Here is a 23,304-nt window from a genome sequence, read left to right as displayed (position 1 = left end):
TCAAGAGAAAGAGGTCAACATCAGAGGGCTTCATAGAATGGTTATCATGCCACTATTTGAAAATATTTTAAAATAGCTTGCACTTAAATTGCTTTACCATGGTATAGTTTAAAAAAAGAATAATTTGCTTACTAAAACTGGACTTAAACTCACTATGATTCTCAATTATGTTGTAACGTTGACTAAATTAGAGTTGGACACAAGATGGTTCAGGATCAAAGATCCAAATACAACTCAACATCACAACTATTTAGTCAAAGCCAATGTAACAGTCTGTTTTACTTATTGTGTTCTCAAGTTTGTTATGAGATTATTTTAATATTTTATTCGATCAGCTGTTCACACCACTGAAAAAGAAAAGGTGAGAGCTGCTATGGTCAAATATGGACATTTGTTTTCAATTATAAACTCAAAGATTCAAACAAAAAACAGATCCAAAGCAATGACCCAAGATAGGAGAGTCCACATGTCATGAATGAAACAAGAGTCACACAAGTGTGGGAAGAAATTTGCTTGCATCATAATTCTCCAATCTGACCCAGCGTACACTCACTTTGGCTGGAGTCTTCCTGCTCCTCAGAATCAGAGTAAAACTTTCCATCCAAGTTATCTTTCTTGCCTTTTAATTTACCTACTGGTGTAGCCAGCTTAACCTGTCAGCAAAAACAAATAGTTGAGACTTAAAACAACTTTAAACAAAAAGATATCCAAAAGATAACAATGGAAGAATTTAAAATGACCAAGAGTCAGAGAAAGGAAAATATATAATCATCGAATCCCTATACAGTGTGGAAGGAGGCCATGTGGCCCATCAAGTTTGCACTCATCCTCCAAAGAGCATCCCACCCAGACCCAGACCCCCACCATATCCCATAACCCCTGCATCTACAATGGTTAATCCACCTAGCCACATCCCTGAATATGACAAAAGTTTTGCATGGCCAATCTACCTAACGGGCACATCTTTGGACTATGGGTCAAAACCACACAGATAAGGGGAGCACGTGCAAATGCCACAGACAGAGAGTCACCTGAGGCTGGAATCAAACCCAGGACACCGGTGCAATGCTAATCACCTTATCGCCCTTAAATGGGAAAATAGGAGGGTAACAGAAGGTGTGATGGTACAAAACCTGAAGGGGTGGTAGATCGACAGGAGGAGGAGAGAAAGGGGATAAAAAGAAAAACTGGCACATGTTTTTTGTATCCCTAATTGTTATCCAGCAACTTCTAGATGTAAATAAATTTGGACATTAGAAGTGGGAGGCTCAAACTCTTGATTTCAATAGCCTGACACACACACACAACTAGTCTTGTAATAATGGTGACTTCAGTGAAGCCTGATGATTGACACGTCAGCAAGGGTTAAGGTCCTAGAGTATTAAAGATGAGAAAATGGATTACAAAAATTGGTTTTAGGAGTTGTCTATGAGCCAATCCTTCTAAAAACTTAAGACTGCATGTCATTTACAAAATCGACCAGCACTTCATATAATGTGCAAGGCATTATTCCACTTCTAGTCCCCACAGCCAAGAAACAAAAAGTGCATAGAAGAGAAAGAGAGAACTTTGTTAAGCCGCAATGAGCACATACACAAAAAATGTTGGAGTTGAGAAATTTTGAACAAAGCACTTCTTGTGAAACAAAGACCCAATGTTTTCTGGGCTTTTAGACATGCAATAAAAATAAATGAGACAAAACATCACACTGAATGGTCAAGAGGCATATGGTCAACTCTGCTTTTACTAGTTCTATTATGTGCTTAATCCGGGTGAATATAATTAATGCAACTCTTAGATTATTACTGTAGACACCAGTACCAAACCAACATTGGCCCTACAACAGATTTATTGGATAATGACTAAAGCAACTCAAAGAATACTCAACAAAAATTATCTTTTGACTCATATCCAAAGTTGTACATACGTTATGCAATAACAATTTACAGGAGATTGAAAACATCGGACCTATGAACAGTCTGAATAGTTTCATTAAATTATCAAATACTATTTTGGGCTACACTCTTCCAACTTTAATTCCTCTGAACTGAATCATAGCTGCATAGTGCAAGCTTTGGTGGTGTTACTGCTTGGAGAGAGGGGTGAATAGGTAAGAGGGACTGATTTTGGAAAATGCTGTAGGAGTTAACATGTATGAGAAACTTGATTTCCTGTTAGATATCGATAGGCTCAGTTAAGGTTTACTAATGTGTGTTTAGGCATTTACATTAGTGGTCCTTTATGGCAGCATTTATGACTGGACAGTTAAAAGAAATAATTTTGCTTATAGCAATCGCCACCTCAAAATAATTCAAGAATTTTGTAGAGTGATATGGAACATATTACAAGAACTGCAGATTGCTACATGTTACAAGAAAATTTGACAATATGTCATTCAAATTATAGGCCATAAATTAAAAGTTTCAATACACATACACACACTGAAACAAAATTATTTTTAGAAAATTAAACTTAAATTCTACAAAGTAAAGCATCTGACTGGTTTGTACGCTCGTTTTCAGTTCATGGTCTTCAAATAAAACAGCTACTCAGTCTGATAAGCAAGCCATGGTATTACGATATTAAGTATGGTAATAAAGTAAAGAACATTTTCTATTCTAAACCATTTCTTTGCCTTCCTCTCGCTTACTTAAAAAAACTGGGCCAAAAACCATTGATTAAAATAAAATTTCATACTGGTTGAATGACTTCCACATTTCGGACTGAAGGGTCAGGAGCACTCTCCGGCCACTCTGGAAGCTCGAGATACCCATTTGCTTTAGTATTAAGTGTATGTGATAACGTGCTCAGTTGGAAACGATCCCTATCTGTCGAATAAGAAAATAGAAAAAAAAGTGGACTTTATATCACAGAGTCTTAATCAGCACCAATGATAATTGGGAGTGAATTATCTCAAATGTCACAGCATAAATAAAAACTGGAGATGATTCTTCATAGGTCAGGAAACTGATTTCAGACCATAGATTACAATAATCTCACCCATAATGGTCAATAAAAAAGCTAATCATTCAGTGTATTTGGAGGTGTTGCAGTGAAATGCAGCTCCTCTAAAAATTACTTTAGTGTGAATATTAAGAATGACAGCAGAGTTAAACAATTCGTATACATGTCTTGCTACAAAACTCATTCAGAATTTTAATACTGTTTTGCTACCAAGTGAACGGTTTTCAGTTTTCCTTCTGCAGTTAACAGCAATACAAATGGAAACACATTAATGCCAAAATACTACTTTCCAATAGTTTTAAGTTTTAAATATAGGTACAAAATAAATTTCAAGAACTAAAGACCAATATTCTCAAATACAGAATCCTTTTAATTTGATAAGAGGGCAAAGACAAAACTACATTAAGATGTCCCAAACCCAGAGGTTGCTCATATTGTCACACAAGACAACAATAAGATAACAATTAAAGATCAGAAATAGTGGATTTCTTAAGACATCACATAACACAAATTGGAGCATATGCCATCAGATAGCATATAACATACAATCTATGATTAGGTTCATTGATTTACTGTGATTCAAAGTCAAATTGTATTATTACAAAGTACTGTAGCAGTGAGAGATATTTCCACTTTAATTTCATAATTATGTGCGTAATTGGGCGGAAATTGTAAATCCATGGTGTTAATTACATTTAAATATTAACTCAGCCACGTTGCCTAAGACAGAGAAGAGGAAGACAGCAAATATGTTTCAGTAAGATGGACTACAGGAACTGCAAGTAGTTGTACTTGGGAGTGGGGTTGGTGTGTTGGGAAGCCGGTCCTTAACCAAAGAATATTTTGAGAGAGAAATTGATGAGCAGAAACTTGAGGATTTTGGTGGAATGAGGACTACTACTATATATCTTCATGCTGCTTTTACATTTGAATATATTTGGGGCAAAAAAAAGTCCGATAGACGAGTAATAAATTTCTTAAAGAGTTATTTCACTAGCTCCAAGAGTGAAGTGAAATTCATAGCTTCAGAATCAATTTGTATCAATGTGCCTTCACATAACTACTTCATCTTTGAAGCCGACAGAAAACATGAAAAGTCACTTATTTAATCAGGCATATTTAGTTTGCTTGTTTCGTGTTCTTATTTGTAAGAATGTATATTAATGGACATAAGAAATTGAAACAATGCTGAAATACTTTAGAGCCAAGTCTATGCCATATTTCTTTCTCTCAGAAATGGCTGAGGTATGAGAAACGTGCACCCATGCAAAACCAGCTGGAGGTTTTTCGAAGAAATGCCAAATTGTTCCAGTGAACTAGAGAAGCTGTTCTCACTTGTGAAGACACTGTTCAAATCCAGATACCATCTAGGAGAATGGCAGCAGATCCAAGGGAATACCACCACTTTCAAGTTCCCCTTTCACCCACACATCTTCCCAATTTTGAACAATAGCCACCAGCGATATTCATAGACGAGTAAACAACATCCCATGTAAGTCTTAATGTAGAGAAACTGTCAGTCAGTGTTAGCTGACATTAAGAAATTGCACTCATTAATAAGGCTCATCTGGGTTTTATTTTTAAAATCAAATCATAATGATTGCAAAACAACTTCAGATTTTGAAAAACTATATTTGCAGAATCTCAAATATTTTATGCTTTTTAAAAAAAACATCTTTTCCTTAATATATTTCAGCTTCTACCTTAACCCCATGTCCCAAATCATTACTTCGCTTTCTGAAAAATATTAAAAAATCTTACTTCCAGGATTGCTCGGTGAGTAGCCTTCAACATGATTGATTACTGACTGACAACATCACTGTGACCGAGAGTCAGGGATACCCTACAGCAGATGCCAAAATGGAACTACCATTGGAAAAGGTGAAATTCACAGCAGGGAATTGCTAGAATTTTGTGGTAGCAGAATGTACTATTTCTTTGCTACTATGGGGGAAGAATCTAGGTCCAGAGGGCGTAATCTCAGACTAAGGGATTATTTATTAGAGAGATTATTTTCTTCTTGGAGGTTAGTGAATCTGTGAAATTCCTTATTGCAGTGGAGTCTCAGTCATTAAATATACTCAAAGCAGAGAGTGACAGACAATCGATGGTCATGGGGGTAAAGCAGGAGAGTGGAGTTGAGGATTATCAAATAAACCATAATCTCATTGAAAAATGGAACAGACTTGGATGGGCCAAATGGCCTATATTGCCCCTACATTTTATGCTTACATGTGGGTGGCACGGTGGTTAGCACTACTGCCTCACAGCGCCAGAGACCCGGGTTCAATTCCCGCCTCAGGAAACTGAATGTGTGGAGTTTGCACGCTCTCCCCGTGTCTGCGTGGGTTTCCTCCGGGTGCTCCGGTTTCCTCCCACAGTCCAAAGATGTGCAGATCAGGTGAATTGGCCATGCTAAATTGCCCGTAGTGTTAGGTAAGGGGTACATGTAGGGGTATGGGTGGGTTGCGCTTCGGCGGGGCGGTGTGGACTTGTTGGGCCGAAGGGCCTGTTTCCACACTGTAAGTAATGTAATCTAATCTAATCTACAACAAAAGAGGAGCCATTAAAGTTGCATAAAATTTAGGAAATGATGTCACATGACACTTAAATCAGGCACTCTGCACCATAATTTCCTCATGGGAGATGTTCCTCACTGTAAATATTGAACATCTAATAATTTGTTGATGTTAATGCAGGTTTAACAAAGATTTCGAGTTATTGTGACTGCCACTTATACCATTGCAGAATAGCTCTGTTGGACTGTTAAGCAGACATGATAATTGAAGTTTACTATTCAAATCAAGAAATAATAGGGTTGCTCCCTTTAGATCCAATCCTTATTATTTAGTGGCACAATTCTGACACGGTTTAAACTCAGTGGTGCAACTCAGTGGGCTTTTTTTGCCTTCAACTACCATTCTAATTTTTAAAATATCATTGTTGAAATTGCGTGTGGGTGTTAGTTACCATGACATACCCATTTACACAACTAAAATTCAAAGGACAAGTCAGAAATAGCACTCTGTTTATTGACACCTTAAGCAACTGAAGTGAAAGTCTGTGGTTGCTATGTTGTTTACAGAACATCAACAGGACAGTGGGTGTATTACTGCTCTATCTAAATAATTAACTACACAGATATAAAAGGAGTTCAAATGTTTCAGCTATTTATAATTTGAAATTGCATTTTAATCTGTCCATTAATTCAACTTTCAAGCATCCTATTAAATAATGACTCCTAACCAACATAATACCACAATAAAATAAATTTTTACTTTGATCATTGGGAAGCCACAGCTATTCTCACTGGTACAACCCCTTCATTGGAAAATTGGGGTGTGATGTATTGTTTTTGAATTGGAGACAGCTGGAGCCAACATCACATTGCAACAAACTTCAGGTTGACATCTTAAGTTTCACAATTCAAATGGTGGTGGTGGTGGTGGGGGTGGAGGAGGAGAAGAGAAACGAGGAGATGGGCAAATGCAACCTGAATAATGAAAACAAAATGATAAGGAAATGGAGATATAATATTAGATTCACTAATTTCACATCCTGAGGATTTTGTTCAAGTTGCATAGAGCTCAGAATTAGGAGTCCCAGGTTCAAGTTTCACCCACTCCAGAGGAACTCTGCACAGGTTGATTGAAAAATATCCAAAGTTGTATAGTGGTTTAACTATTTTGCATCACAGCTCCATATGTTTGAAAATAAATCATTTTGAATCTAGAAGGCTCACTAAGGAGGGTAACAATGTTGTACCCTGGTGCCAAATAAAAAAGCAATGACTTGTTAAGCTATTCACCAGCCACAAAGGTGAGATACTGAAAATAAATTCAAATCAAAAGCTCCCAGATAGAAGAGGACAAGGTAACAAACATATAAAATTACAAAAGGAAAAAAATTAAGACATCAGTATTCCTTCGAAGAGAGGATACATAACAGCTATAATTAGGTGTCAGATAGAGTGGTTTAAGAAACATCTCATTTTACGTGAATTGGTAGAATCTGGAAACTGTTACATGGGCTACAGAGGTTTGTTCACAAAACCACTTTTTTCCTCTTTGCTCTTTCATGAGATGAGAACATAATCAGCACGGCCAGCAATTTTCTGTCCAACCCTAACTGCCCTTGAAAGGGTTAGAAATGGCAGATAATAGTTAATCACATTGCAGTTGGTCTGAAGTCACATGTACGCCGGAACAGGCAAGGACAAAAGATTGCCTTCCCTGAAAAAAGGTCATTAGTGAACCAGATGAGTTTTCACAACGGATGACAGAATCAAGACTTGCTTTCAATTTGAATTTTAATAAAAAGGTTTTACTCATGGAACTTAACTTCGTCCAACTGATATGGTGGGAGGCGGACCCATATCTCCAACCTTGGTCTCTGTCACCATCTCTTCAGAGTAATAATCTTTAAATACCCCACGTGAAAGTACACTTGACATTTACTTTTTCTTTAGAAAAATAATAAGGTTCTTGCATCTCTGACATCTGAATCCTGCATGTGATTTATCTTTAAGCATCTTGGTGGCTATGCTCCTGATCTCACTGTGGTAATTTGCACATTGCAACTGTTAAGTATGCAAATAAATGGAAATCTGAATAAAATAGCTAATATGAGACGTACACAAAAATATTAAATTGGCTTAATCATGCGGTCTACCACAGTCAAATAGCTGCCAGCATTACTCAAGCGAAAACAGAAACCTTTTGTATTTCATTGTATAATCTACTCCAGAATAGAGTTGGAAGGAGTCTCCCCACTATATTGGGGTTACAATCCCATATACAAAACCTTAGTTTGAAATAAAATGATTTACTATGAAATACCTTTAAATGGAGATTCGAGGACTGGTGCTGGCTTTTGAACAAGGAATATTTTCTTGGCATACTTGCTTAAAGCACCGCTCTTCTCATTTGGAACAATCAGCTGCTTGATAAATCTTGTACGATCTCTAATGTCATAGTTCTGATCATACTTGGCTACATTTAATATGTACTGCATAAGCAATTTTGTCTGTTGGCAAAAAACAAGAAAATAATACACGTTATTTATGATTATTGATAACTCTGAATAAACATATTCAGAGTTGTAATAAAAATGAATGGTCATGACCAACGAATGTGGCTCCCTTGGGAATATGCATTCCAAAGGCAGCAAATGAAATTTTAGCTAAGACACATGTCCTCATCTGTGCTGAGTAGGTGAATGCTGAATCCTGAGAAGAAGCCAGGCGCTAGATTATTAAACCGCTGAAGTGGAAAGAAAGGCATCATTAAAAAATAATCATAAATGGCAAAGCTGGTGAAGAGTCTACGTGAGGATAATGAATGTAGAAATACAACTAAAAACATAGCACTCAAAACTTAATCTGAAAAATATGCAAGACATCAACATATCAGATGATATTAGGCTCGGCACATTTCTACCAAAGAGGTTAGCTTTATGATGCAACACTGCCCCAAAGCATGTGCAGTGCCCAGAGCTCGAATGCACTTAGCTGCTGCTCACTGAATTATGAACCATTAACTAAGCCATATGAATCAGTGAACTGTATTATTGCAAATTATTTGCAATGTATTTCGCCATTTCTATCCCACGATAACTAGCTGATGCCCTCTACAACCAAGATAAGTGACTCCAGTGTCACAGTTTCAGTCAATGATTACCAGTATATCAGATAGAAAATAGTCTTATCATTCCATTCAGATTTCATCCTCTAATACTATTGTTTGTAACTACAAACAGGTTTACCAACAAACCTATTAGACATATTCTTGGTTTATTGCTAAAACATGGCTTTAATAATCTATGGTGAGTGTTTTTTCCAAGGGATCTTTTGTCACTTATTTCTGGTGACAGCAAAGGGTTAACATGAATAAACAAAATACAGAAGTGTCTAGATTTTGTCAAGATTTTCCAAGCAGACCCATTTACGCTTACACTAATGGTAGCAACTTTGATTGGAGTGGGTAAAATTCCAAATAAGCACTGCCAGATACGATTTCATAAAACAAGGTCTCCGTCATCCTCAATTTAAAATTACTAATGTACACGATTTGCTATCAATGACTCAAAGCACAGGGTATTAGCATTGGGGAATAAAATGCTTCCCTGTTAGTTTCAAATTAAACCACCTCAGATAAGGTACATGTTTCACATAGGATGGAGGGATGGAGGCTCCAAAGACCCCAGCATGCAAAAAAAAAAATGCAACACAGTTTCCTGATCAATTCTAGTTTAATTAAAACTTGAAAGCAAGTGTCAGTTTTTGCGAATTCTGTTTTACTCAGGGACCTTCTATCTACACAGCATTGTTTAACTTTTAGTACTTCAAACTCAAAAGTTATCATTTACAAATCATAATAGTAGGACTAGATCATTATTCAATTATGGAGCAAGAATCTGGAGGAGATGGCAGCATTGGTTTAATGTCAGTTGATAAGTAATCCAGAGGCTGAAGCTATTGTTCTGGGTGCAAAGGTTCAAATTTCACCAAGGCAGCTCAAGGAAATAAAATTCAAGTATTAAGATCCGAAATTCAATTGAGTTTAAAAGGATTGGGGGAATTTAATTGAAACTTAACAATACTGAGAAGCTCGGATAGAAAGGTCGTGGAGAATAAGCTACTGTGCATAGGAGAGACTAGGGCCTGACAGCACAGCCTCACAGTGAGGGGATGACCTTGAGACCTGAGATGAAGAGAATTTCTTTAGCCAGGAGGCGATGACTTTGTGGAAGCCAAGTCATTGAGTGTCTTTAAGACAGAAATTGATAGGTCCAAAATTAGTGAGGGGATCAAGAGTTGCCAGTAGACAGGAGAATTAAGTTGTGAAAAATATCAGCCAGGTGCAGGAGCCAAACTGGCGGGCCAAGTGGCCTAACTCTATAAGGTCTTTTGAAAGATAGTCTCATTAACTGTGATGATGAACTTGCAACACTTGTTGCAAAAACTTATTTGGTTCACTAATACCCTCTCAGGGATGAAAATCTTCCATCCTTACCAGTCTGGCAACAGATGACTCCAGACCCACAGGAAAGGCGGTTGCCACTTAACTGTCCATTGAGATAGCCAAGAAGGTCACTTAGTTTAAGAGCAATAAATGCTGGCTTTGCCAGCAATGCCCACATCCCACAAAAGAACAAATTTTTTAAAAGTATATTTTATTAGAAGGAGAATATTTCAGTAGCAAATATTTGGCGAAGTAAGTCGAAAACTGGTTGAACCTCTTCAGTTGCACGTATTTCTTAGTGCTTGATCAAAGAATCCAGTCTAAGCAGATAATCTTGACATGAAAGAATTAATACCTGTAACAAGTGCTATAGTACGTGACATGTACTAAAGAAACTGGTTACCTTCCAAAATACTGATTTAGAATTACAAGCTCTAAATTCACAAAATGTCCAAAAACAGCAAACTGCTTGTTAAGCAATCCAAGGCTTATTTGCATTGCTTTATGCAAGTCATTCAGTAGTGAAATCTTTCTCTTTTGCTCTGTAGCTAGTGATTGGTCTTGTATCACATCACCACAAATGCCATGAGCTGAAACAATGGAAACAGAAAACAACACTCCACAAATCAAGTCCATTCTCTTCACAGATTAAATGCAGTAATAGAATCTCAGCAAATGTTTCAGGTATTTGCATGTGCCCATTCAAAATCATATACTGAGTGTAAAATAATTGCATAATCTCAAAGACTGAAAACAATTGGTTGAGGAAACCCACCTAGATCAAAAGTCTAATAATGCAATGCCTACCAGAGGCAAAAGAGATCAACTCAAACTTTACAATGAACAATCATACTGTATGCTTTTGTTCCCTTTAGCTATGAATAACTTTTAAGCAAATGACAAATTAATAGAGAAAAGCATATTCAAAATTTTAAAAATATCCAACAAATGCCAAGACAAAGCCTAAACTCTGGAAATGTCTGAAACTAAAGGCTATTCTTTACTGAGGTCTTACCTGTTTAGGATTTGTTAAACAGAGTTTAGCTCCCAGATTAAGAATTTGTAGTTTCACTATCTCCTCTTCAGTTGTAAAGCTCTTTGCCACTTTCCTCAGAACATCTGGTGCAATCTTTGGGACACGCTCACAGTATTCACCTATCAGCCAAAGGATGCTTGCTCGAGCCATGGGTACCTGGAGAAAGAGAAGAGGCAAGTTAAGTTTGCAAACCATATTAATGATTAAATGTTTCACTAAAACATTTTTCAATTTGGTCAGCATTAAGTTTAAATAGGATACAGCAATACAGAACTTTTTTGAAAAGGTTAGACATGTAATAATTAACTTGGAAAATATTGAGTTATGATGAGTCATAAAAATCACAATTTTCAAAATGAGTGCGAAACAGCCATCATAAAAAATGTCACTGGAATAACATTTCCCACAAGAAATGTTCAAGTATAAAAAGAAAAATAGAATACCTTAAAATAAAAACAAGAACACAAGTCCAAAGTGCGTACACAGCATTAACTAATTTTAAGAACAATTCAGATACCAGATGACCTGGACCAAGGTTAACAAAAATGAATGAACCATCTTGGCAGACTATATCATCCATTTGTACCAGATGTGGTGACCTAAGAAAAAACTTGTGGGTATCTGACTATCGCCAAAAGAGTAATTAGGAACAGTTGATTTTCTACCAGACTGAAAGCAAACATATCATTTTTGAAATGAATATGGATTCTGATGGCCAGTATTTATAGAATTCCACAAATTTTGAGGGCTGACGTTTCAGGCTGCATCCGACGAGCAGCAAAATTGACATTTCGGGCAAAAGCCCTTCATCAGGAATAAAGGCAGAGAGCCTGAAGCATGGAGAGATAAACTAGAGGAGGGTGGGGAGAAAAAAAAACTTGCACATAGGCACACTCACACAAAATTCACAGATACTTATACACAGACACAAAAAAAACTTGCAAAAAAAGCAAGTGCTGTATATTCACATGTTAAGATAACACCGGGTAAGAAGGCACTAAACTGTATATTTGAAAGCAGAAAGTTCCAAAGGGAAGGATTAAATGAGTGTTCAAAACTGTGGAGATAAATTTCAAATGTGGGGAAGTGGGAAATCTGAAAAAGGCAAATCAAAATATTTTATGAACCACAGACTATGAACCCAGAAATTTGGATATCAATGTACACAAATGACTATAAAACATGTCCATTGGAAACAGCATTAAGAACAGCAATAGCCTTGATTTCAAGTATAAAATGAGTTAAGAAAGATGAGAGAAACCCAAGTTTGCAAAGAGTGCATTGTGAGATATAAAATGTTAAATGATGTAACTGAGTCAAACTCGTGATTTAATTATGCCAGGAAAATAGGACAAGGCATAAAATAATTTCCTTTGCAGATCAACTTTTACATTATGAGTTGTGTTTTCATTATTCCTCACATTTAGCTCTCATTTAAAGATGGGAAGTATTTGTTAAGTGGGACAACACAGGAAAACTAATCACAGTATTATGAAATGTGATTGGGAGGTATAGTTGGAAAGTTAGAATCCAGGATGTTATGTACAGATGATCCAAATGACTGACTGATGTTTTAAGTAAATACATAGAACAGGTTATACCACTCACACGGGGCTAAGGTGAAGGGAATTAAATTTAGTAGATCATTTAATGCCATTAAAATGTCCTTGTCTTGTCGGCTGACGTGTAAAAAAAAAGGTAAAAACAATGACTGCAGATGCTGGAAACCAGATTCTGGATCAGTGATGCTGGAAGAGCACAGCAATTCAGGCAGCATCCGACGAGCAGCAAAATTGACGTTTCGGGCAAAAGCCCTTCATCAGGAATAAAGGCAGAGACCCTGAAGCATGGAGAGATAAGCTAGAGGAGGGTGGGGGTGGGGAGAAAAAAAACTTGTGTAAAAAAAAACTTATCCTTAATCTTAGGGCCAACATATTTCCTTCTGGTTCCTGATAGGTATAATGTCTTGTCAGGTTTTTCATTTATAATCAATTAGAGTATCACAAAAGAATACAAAAAAAATCACATTTCCAACATTTGCACTTGTTCATTTTATTTTCAATCTGCATTTGCTTCAATGTCAATTAAACAATAGGATGAAAGGAATTGGGAACAGGAGATCCTCTCACCCTGTTACTCCACAAACCATATGTATTAAGCCAAAAATGTAAAATCAATAAACCATGAATAAAATCTGAAACCCTAACACCACCAGGATATACCATACATCTGAATTAATAGTATACGTTACAGTACATTGAAATTTGTTGAGATTATGATCAGGAAAGCATTTCAGATGTTTCACCAAGATGCACAAGTGGGACAATGCATTTAAATAATAGGCCCATGATAAAATATCAATTTTTAGCAGCTTTAGCACTTATGGTTTAATTTCTACTTACTGTAATATTCCCCAAAAGCTTGGCCATATGTTTGATGATTTCACTGTGCTGGGATGGTTGTGTCTGGAGTAGTTTCTTAATGACAACTACACTTTCTGCGACAACATTTTCTGAAAAATATGGAGTAATTTCTGACGTAAAACTCAGCTTTAATAAAATTAGCAACTTATTTACTACCCCACAGGACCTCCAGAGCTCCTCAGAATCCTTCACATTTTTGCTTAAGTAGGTGAAATGCAATTGTAATAGCAATATAACTGTAATTTCTAATTCAAAATGATAACATTTACTGCCACAACTTATTTCCCAAATATGTCTTGCAAATCTTAAGTCTTCATACTTGAGATTTAATCGAAAGATGGAAAGTTACTTTGCTAAAGGCATTAGCAAGGTTGGTCTTTGTATCTTCGATGTTTGTTGTGTCATGGTGTGAGAGAACATTGGTATCTGAAGGTCTGTTTAATTTTTGAACCACAATAAGTGAATAGTGCAGATTAATAATTCCATCAGTGAAAACAAAGGATTTGCAAAGCTTGACCTGCACCTTTGTACTTACTCTGCAACTAATATGCAGCGTAATAACTCCTCCAATCAATCACTTACCCATAGAAAACCTATGAGCTTTCATTCACGGGAGTTAGGTGTGGCTGACAGGCTAGCGTTTATTGCCCATCCCAAGTCACCGTTGAGATGATGAGTGTTGGTGAGTTGCCTTCTTGAACCATTGTAGGTAGATCCACAATGCCATTAGGGAGGGAGTTCAAGTGACGCTGAAGGAACAGGTTATATTTCCAAGTCATGATGGAGACTTTCTTTGAGGGGAACTTGCAGATGGTGGTGTTCCCATTTATTTACTGCCCTTGTCCTTCTAGGTGGTGTGTGTTGGAACATGCTGTCAAAGGAGTGTTAGTGAATTCCCGAATTGCATCTTGTACACACTGCCGCTATTGAGTGACAGCGGTACGGAATGTGAATGTTTGTGGATATGGCACCAATCTTTATTAGTGAGTTTTATTAGTTTATTATTTATTAGTGAGTGGTACCACACCTGAGAAAAACAGGAAATGATGTCACCTTAGGGAATGATGTCACCACAGAAAATCACACCACAAACTCTAGCAAACAAACAAATAGAAAGCAGGCTACACCACCAGTGCTTCATTCGGAGGCTCACTGAAGAGGTTACCTAGTATAGTGACGAAACATCTGAAAACAAACTCAGTGAGCAAATCTAAATTTAGGGTTCTTTCTCCTTGATGCTGTCAAATATGACAGCTGTTCAAGGTGCAGACATTCAGGCAAGTCAAGGATACATCTGACTAGAGCCTGGTCAATGGTTTTCGGGAACCATGTGGCAAATTACACACAGCATGACTCCTAGTCTCTGACTTGTTCTTGGGACAATAGCACAGGGCATAAAGGAGAAATGTAAGCCATTTGATTCACTGGCCATTCAATGGCTGATCTGATGATCCTTAATTCCACTTTCCTGCCTTTTCCCATAATTCTTAATTATTAGAAATCTACCTCAACCTCATTTATACTTAAAGACCTAGCCTCAACAACCCTCTGCAGTAAAGAATTCCACAAACTAACTATCTTGAGAAAAAAAACTACAATTTTGACAAAGTTTCTGTTAATTCTTCTAAACTCCAATGAGTACACGCCCAACCAACTCACTTCTACTCCACACCTGGAATCAAACTAGCGAACCTTCTCTTGTCTGCCTCCAATGCCAGTATATCTTTTAGAGAAAGGGACTAAAACTTCCTGCCAACATGCACAATCTTACAGTTCCCCACATTATTTTTCATCTGTCAAGTTTTTGCGCATTCACTGATCTACATACATTTACTGATGTTGCCATCCTCACTACTTGCCTACCCACCTATTTTTGTCATCCAAAAACTTGGCAATAGTACATTCACTTTCCTCATCCAAGTCATCAATATACATTGTGAACAACGGTGGTCCCAGCACGGACCCCTTTGACACTCCACTGATTAAAGATTGCCATCCTGAAAATCCTGTATTTTCAACTCTGTACCCTCTATTAGTTAGCCATTAATGTTGTCATGCTTCTAGGAATTCCCTGGCTGTTCTTTGTTTGGCTTGCCCTATAATGGTAGTGTTGTCGCAGTCGAATTCATGTTACTTAGTAGCCACACGCGCAGACGACAAGCAACATGAATTCGACTGGGACAACACTACCATTATAGGGCAAGCCAAACAAAGAACAGCCAGGGAGTTCCTAGAAGCATGGCACTCATCCACAAACTCCATCAACAAACACATCGACCTGGACCCAATATACCGGCCACTACAGCGGACAGCTGAAACTGACAACCGGAAGCGGCAGGGACAGGCCACTATAAATGCTGGAGGAAACACCACAGAAGCGCTTCACAGGACGCTCCCATGCAATGAGGATGTCACCTCGACATGGGATGAAACATTTGCAACAAAAATTTCCAGCTCGGCGAACAGAACCACAACAACGAGCACCCGAGCTACAAATTTTCACCCAAACTTTAGCCATTAATCTAAGCATACTAAAAATACTATATACAGCAACTGAATCTTAAACATCTATTTTTGATACCTTACCGAATGTCTTTTTAGAAATCCAAATACAACTACTGGTTCACCTTTATTTATTTTGCTCATTATCTCCTCAAAGAACTGTAATTCGTTAGACATTATTTCCCATTCACGAAACCATGCTGACTCGGCTTAGTTTTATTACGTATTTCTAAATGTTCTGCTACTGCACATTTTGTAACAAGTTCTAACATTTCCCAATGACAGATGTTACACCAACAGGTAAAGAGTGGCTTTTTTTTGTCTCCTCTTTTGAATAAGGGAAGACACTACCAGTACATACATTTGAATTAATAGAGCACTACAGGAAGATCAGGGTACCATGTTGAGGAGAACCTATTGGCACAGAAGTTTTAACCAAGATTGGTTAGTGTATGACTAGTGAAGGTCATGTCACCCAACACGCATTTCAAGTGATGGTAAAGGTGTTCAGACACGATCACAGTCTCCAGGAAGACTAACATAGATAATTAAAGTTAACATTGATCAAAAATGCAGCTTGTGATTTTTTTGTTGACTATTTCAGTGTCTTGTATAGGGAGTCATGGGAAAGAAGGTGGTTAGGGTTTGGAGACAATATGCTCAAAACTTGATTAAAGAAATATCTACTCAAATAAGGAGACAATAAATTTATCATGAATCATCAAATGATAAACTGAGTGATGCCAACAGTTAATGGAGTATGACACTTCTATTCCAAGCTCTTGAAATAAGAGCAGGGAAGTCTTACTGCAACAGCACCAAGTTGCTTGAGTGACCACATCTAGAGTACAGACAGAAGCTTGGTCTCTTTGTTAAAGAAAGGATATTATTCCATTGGAGGCAGTCCAGTGAAGGTTCACTGGGATGATCCCTGGTGTGGAAGGATTGTACTATGGCTAAAGGCTAAACAGGTTGGGATGGCACTCATTGGAATTCAGAAGAATGAGGAGTGATCGAATTGAAATGTATCAGAACTTGTCAGACGAAATGCTGAGGGGATGTTTCCCATCGAAAGAGTCTAGAACCAGAGGGTATAGTCTTAGATTTAAGACTGAAATGAGGAGGAATTTCTTCTGAGGGTTGAGTGTCTTGAGAAATCCTTGTCACAGAGAAGTGTGGGGGGTGGAGTCCTTGCATTTACTTAAAGTTGAGATAGATAGGTCCTTAAGCAATAGGGAAATCAAGGGCTACAGAGAAAATGCAGAAAAGTGGATACAAGGAGCGTCAGATCAGCCATCAGAATGAGCAGGCTTGAGGGGTCAAACAGCCTACTCCACTTCTATTGCATATGGTCTTATCTAGTCCATTAAGTCTGCAGTAGCTCCTTTGAGGGATAATGAATGATTCTCATTTCCTCCTCTTGATGCAAACTTTGAAATTGTCTTCTGTGTATTAAAGATCTAGATTTTTTTTTAAACTTGAAGAAAACCAAGGGACCCATTATCAATGCCCAGAAACTCCACTCGAAACCTTCCAGTCTGAAAAGCATTCATTTACCATTACCCAGTATCCTATCCCTCAGCCAATTGTTTCTGTATTACTGCGGTGCTTATTATTCCATGGCTGAAAACTTTTGTCAACTCTTCTGTAGCACAGTATGAAATGCCTTTTTTAAGTCCATGTACACAATATCAATGCCTTCCCCTCATCAACTGTTACCTCTTCAGAAAACTCCAGTCAGATAATTTGGTATGATTTTCCCTTTAAAAAGTCCACGATGACCTTTGTAAATCAATCCATCTTCTTCCATGTGACGATGCATTAAATCTGCTTTTTAAATGTCCTGAACTCCCAGAAATGCACCTTGAGGATCTCACTGGCCTTCTTGCCGAACTGATAGATGCCATCATGGACCTGGACAATTGTCTGTTCACCATCTCCCAACAATGCCCCGTTACCTCTTTGTGACTCCTTGACCCTAGAAAAGCAATGTATCTTTCTGAAGTCATGATTCTGGTAGCAGAAATGCATGTCTGTTCCATTAAAGAAACTCCTCTCAGTACTGCTTTTCCACTCTTTTTCCCCCACTCTTGTACATCTGAGTTATATGTGGTGCAACTGCCTTGGCTCAGACTGCATTCTTCTGAGCAACCATTGCCCTTACCAGTCTGCAAAGCAGAAACCAGTTTCATGAGCAAGATAACCTACATGGAGATCTCTGCATTTACCCATTTGGTGTTACACTGCAGCAACCATACTAAAATCTTGAACCTAATTAACCAACCAACTACTCTGCAAGTCTATCTCGTTTCTCCTGCCTTACATGATCTTATCATACTTGAATTCTTAGTACTGTAAATACCAGTTAAAAGCTAAAGATTTTCTTTTAGAAAATTCTGATAACTTATCATTCACCAAACTCATCTACATACGTAACTCAGTTAAGACATGGATAGAGATCTGGTAGATATCAAATTTATCAAGGTTACAATGAGGGACGCCAGTCAGAAGTCTATGGAATATTCAAGACCAGTGGCAAGGAATGCAGGCATGAGAGTTTCAGCAGCAAATGACCCAAGAAAGGAGCAAAGCCAAGCAGTGTTATGGAGATGAAAATACATGGTTTCAGTAACACAAACATTAAGTTGGAACTTCATCTTAAGATCAAATATGACAAATGTAAGACTATTAGAAGACAAAGGCTATTTTGATGATTTTGGAACTGGAGTTCGTAGAGATCTTGGAACAATTTTCAAACAAAAAGGTACTACACTTGATGTTGGTGAACAAGTTTCCAGTATTAGTTTCAGTCTACTCCCGAAGTCCCCAACATCACAGATGCCATCCTCAGTCAATTCGATTCACCCCATGACATCCAGTGCCTCCAACCATTTCTAAATAATGTAAAAGCCTTGGGACCTGACAACATTTCAGCAATATATCTGTAGACTTGTGCTCGAGAAACTGTTACACACTGAGCCATGCTGTTCCAGTACAGCTACAACACTGGCAACAATGTGGAAAACTGCCCAGTTGTGTCCTGTACACAAAAAAGGACAGATCCAACCTAGCCATATGCTGCCCCAATGTACTCTGTATTGTCAGTAAAGCGATAGAACATATCAACAGTGCAATCAGCAAAAAAAACCGTGCTCACTGGTGCCCTTCATGAGTTCTGCCAGGGCCACTCAGCTCCTGACCAAATTGCAGCCTTGGTTCAAACAGCAGCCTTGGACAAAAGAGTTGAATTCCAGCAGTGAGGCGAGGCAAGTTTAGAGTGACTACCCTTGACATCAAGGCTGCACTTGACCTGGTGTATCAAAACCCAAAGCTTGTGTCAATTGAAGCCAGGGGAAAACACTCCACTGGTTAGTCATATCTGGCACAAAGGAAGATGGCTGTAACTGCCCAGGAGATCTCTGCAGGAGCTCCTCAGGATGGTGTCCTAGGTCAAATTGTCTTCAACTATTTCATCAACGATGTGCGTCCATAAGGTTTGAATTGGGGATATTTGCCAATGATTGCACAAAATTTTGCAATAGTTGAGACCTCAGATACTGAAGTAGTCCATTCAAGACAAGACGTGTACAACACCCAAGTTTAAGCTAAAATGTGCCAATTAACATCTGCACCACAGAACTGCTCGGCAACGAGCTTCACAAAGAAAGAATCTAACCATCTCCCCATGACATGTAATTTTAAGCCCCCGTTATCAACATCCCAGAGGTTGTCACCTTCCTCCACCAACAGGGCTTAGTAATAGTGGTAGAAACCATCCACAGAATGGACCACAGAAATTCACCAAAGATCTATAAGCAGCACTTTCCAAAACCACAACCACTTCTATCTAGAAAGGACTAGGGCAGTAAATACATGGGAACACCACCTGCAAGATCCCCTCTAAGTCAGTCTCCATCCTGACTTATAAATACATCGCAGTTCCTTCATGGTCACTTGGTCAAAATCCTGGAATTCCCCCTCAGGGCTTTTGGGTCAACCCACAGCAGGTGGACTGCAGTGGCCCAAAGAGGTAGCTCCCCACCACCTTCAGGGCAATTAAGGATGGGCAATAAATGCTAGCCCAGTCAGCAACACCCACTTCCCATGAAAGAACAAGAAATAAATTCTACTTAGGAGTACCTTCAAATACTCATCAGTTGTCTAGTTAAATACAGTTGCATTAATCGAAAGGCTCATGACAATACAGAGGGCTGAGCAGTTTGTTTCACAGGTACTTGTACCATTGAACCAATTCACAACAACGTATAAATGAGGAGGAGGAAAATGCAATAGTAAGGAAGGCTATTAGCTCTGAAGTGGAATCTGTGTGTGCAGAGATTAGAAACACTAGCAGTTTTCTCATCTTCAGTTCCTATCATTAAAGGGAAGCAAGGGCCTAGTGGCATTAATCCACTACGACTGTTAATCCAGACACCCAGTTAATATACAGGGGACTCAGGTTCAAATCCTGCTGTGGCAAATGGGTGAATTTGAATTCAATAACAAATCTCAAATTAAGAATCTAATGATGACCATGAAACTGCTGAAAATTGTCAGAATAATTAACATGATTCACTCATGTCATTTCAGAGAGAAAACTGCTGTCCTGACCTGGTCTGACCTACAAAGGATTCCAGACCCACAATGAAGTGGTCAACTCTGAACTGTTCTGGGGAATGAGGATTGGATAATAAATGCTGCCCTGGCTAGTGATGCCCACATCATCTCATGAATGAATTTAAAAATGCACGAGCAGAAGCATAGTGAGAAACAGAGTTAGCATTTAGAATTAGCTACTTCACGCTCCACTTTGTCCAAAACTGCTGCATGAGTTTCTTTAATTCTGCTTGTATTTCAGATTTCTGACACCTGAGTATTTTGCTTTTATTGTATGAACAGAATGTCACAGTAATACCTGCAAATTCCCCTCCAAGTCTCACATCCTGTCTTATGCTTCTAGTTAAGAGTTAATACCCTGCAAATCCGTACTTAACACCATTTTGATGGCATCACAGACTGTGTAGTTTAAACATTAAACTTATACTACTCCCATAAAAAGCAATGTGACAATAAACAAATAATCTGTTCTTGCAATATTAACTGAGGGTTAAATATTGGCAAATCACCAGAGGTATCTTCCCTGCTGTGCCATGTCATCTCTTACACCCACTTACGAGGATCTGAAAACTGCAGCTCCAACAGGACAGTACTCCTTTAGTACTGCACTAGAGTGTCAGCTTTGAAGTTTGTGCTAAGGTCCTGGAGTGGGACATGAATCCATAATCTGTCTCAGCTCAGCATGAGTGATATGACTGACAGGGAGAAAGGGGAGTTGTTCTTAAGTAAACAATTGATAAAAAGTGATTTTGACACTTACGCCTATTGCAAGAAGAATGTCAAAATCAAAAATGCCGAAGTACTTGTTAGGTCACTTGCTTTGTGGGTCCAGTAGCACAGTGGTTATGCTACTAGACTAATGATCCAGAAACCTGGAGTAATGACTGAGACTGGCTTGAATTCCACAACAGGATCCATGAATTTAAATCCAATTTAATAAATCTGTTGTAAAAAGGCTAGTAATGAAGAATAGAAAATGACCAGGATGTTGCAAAAAAAAAACCCTTGTGGTTTATGAATGTCATGTTGGAAAGATTGCTATCCTTACCCCACTAGGCTTAAGAGATATTCCAGACCACACCAACTTTGTCGATTCTTAATGACCCTCTGAAATGGCCTAACAAGCTACTCAAATGCATCCAAGATGACAGCTCATGACCAACTTCTCCAAGATAAGACAGACTAAACAATAGTCACTTATTTTAGGATCTGGTCATACATGAATGAAAAGGCTTCTTATCAAATGTCTCATGTTTTATTCAACAGCTTAATGCTGTTAAATATGGAAAGTGAATTTCAGTTTAACTTTTTTGGACCACCTACACCTATTTTCAGGCTACAGATTTCCTTCCAGGCAAATGGTAATGTGAAATGTGGTAAATGCCTCACCAATACTCAGCTGAACAAGGAACATTTCATGATATAAATCATATGGGAAGTTCCTAATTTATCGCAAAAGCAACACTCAAATCACACAAATGCTGACAATATGTTTAAATTCCTACAGTATACCACCCCTATAATTTCAATTAGGGCACAGAGATTGAAAAGTAGCAGTGTTTAGCTGTAGCCTTCATAAAATAGTAGGATGTCATTAAAAAGCACTAATATCACTTTTCAGTAGTGGAATATTGTCTATTCAACCCAGCAGATTTTCTTAGTGACCTTCATAAGCTGAAAAAAATCACTACCACTAGGGAATGGTATGAAGCCTAGAAAAGACTGAAGTATTAGGGAATATCTAACGGTTTAATTAAGCTTTAGATTAATCCCCAAGACTTGCCTTTGTGATGCAGTCCAAGGAGCAAATGACAAAACTACCCTAGTTTAGTTATTTTGCTGCAGGACTGAATGGTCTCTAATTTTCTGCTCCATCAGACCTGCATTTAAAACAATACATATGGTATAAATAAGGATAATGTCATTTTTGGGGTCAGATGTTTTACAAGCTATGCATATATATTTGTTTGAATAATTTTATGCTATCCTTCACTATGCTTTTATATTTTCCTGTAATGCGCGCCATTTCTCAATTAAAAAGGAAATGAAAGCTACCTACTCCCACAGCTCAGGCTGTTTGATCTCGACTGCAAAGGCAAAGATATTTGTGCAATAGACTAGTTTTTCAATCCATCCTTCTGAGAAAATTCCTTAATACCCTGCTCTAAAAAGACACCTACATCATCAGGGGACATTCCCCAGTTGCTCCTTTTACACATTCCAAATTCCACAAAGCAGGTTACATACTGGAATAGCAACACATGGAAAATGAAATAAATTAAGGTTAAGTGAGGGCAAGGCGTGGCTGCGATTCATTTCCAGGTAGCTTTCTAAGCACTACTACAATATCCATCCCTTTCATATGCACTGAGAAAAAACACTGGTTACTCCAAAGGAACACTGGTTCTTTGCCTAAGTGCCTCCAAAATCCAATTTCAGTTTATCTGTGAGAGAAATAGTCTCTGTATCATGAAGACAAATTTCTCACAATCACAATGTGACATGAGAAGACATTTTTGTTAAATCAGTTGGTTGTGAAGGAATTTGAAAGAAGACAAAAATGATAACCATCTTAAAACACCTTCGTTAGAGAGGAGTTTTAATAAATTATGCTGGATAAATCACTGATTCTGATATGATGTTTAAAAAAATGAAGAATCAGAATTATGTTCCTATAGATAGGTCATCTCAATTTAAGTTAAAAAATCAACACCAGGTTATAATCCAACAGGTTTATTTGGAAGTACAAGCTTTTGGAGTGCTGCTCCTTTGTCAGGTAGCTAGTGGATCACTGGACACA

At 38.0% G+C, this 23,304-nt stretch overlaps 1 protein-coding gene across 2 annotated transcripts in view; it reads right to left on the bottom strand.

Annotated features, from left to right (window-relative positions):
- Positions 1-23,304, bottom strand: part of ap3b1a (adaptor related protein complex 3 subunit beta 1a) — a 299,213-nt gene that overhangs the window by 111,578 nt on the left and 164,331 nt on the right. For both annotated transcript variants that reach the window (XM_043707081.1, XM_043707091.1), the window contains 5 exons: positions 13,365-13,474; positions 10,942-11,118; positions 7,803-7,989; positions 2,698-2,828; positions 554-653 (listed from right to left, as the gene is read on the bottom strand). In XM_043707081.1, the coding sequence (XP_043563016.1) occupies positions 554-653; positions 2,698-2,828; positions 7,803-7,989; positions 10,942-11,118; positions 13,365-13,474 (705 nt within the window). The remainder of the gene's footprint in view (positions 1-553; positions 654-2,697; positions 2,829-7,802; positions 7,990-10,941; positions 11,119-13,364; positions 13,475-23,304) is intronic.

This window comes from Chiloscyllium plagiosum, chromosome 2 (assembly GCF_004010195.1).
Source record: "Chiloscyllium plagiosum isolate BGI_BamShark_2017 chromosome 2, ASM401019v2, whole genome shotgun sequence".
Lineage (NCBI taxonomy): Eukaryota > Metazoa > Chordata > Chondrichthyes > Orectolobiformes > Hemiscylliidae > Chiloscyllium > Chiloscyllium plagiosum.
Note: the sequence above shows the minus strand (reverse complement) of the source record. Positions and strands in the feature narration are given on the sequence as shown.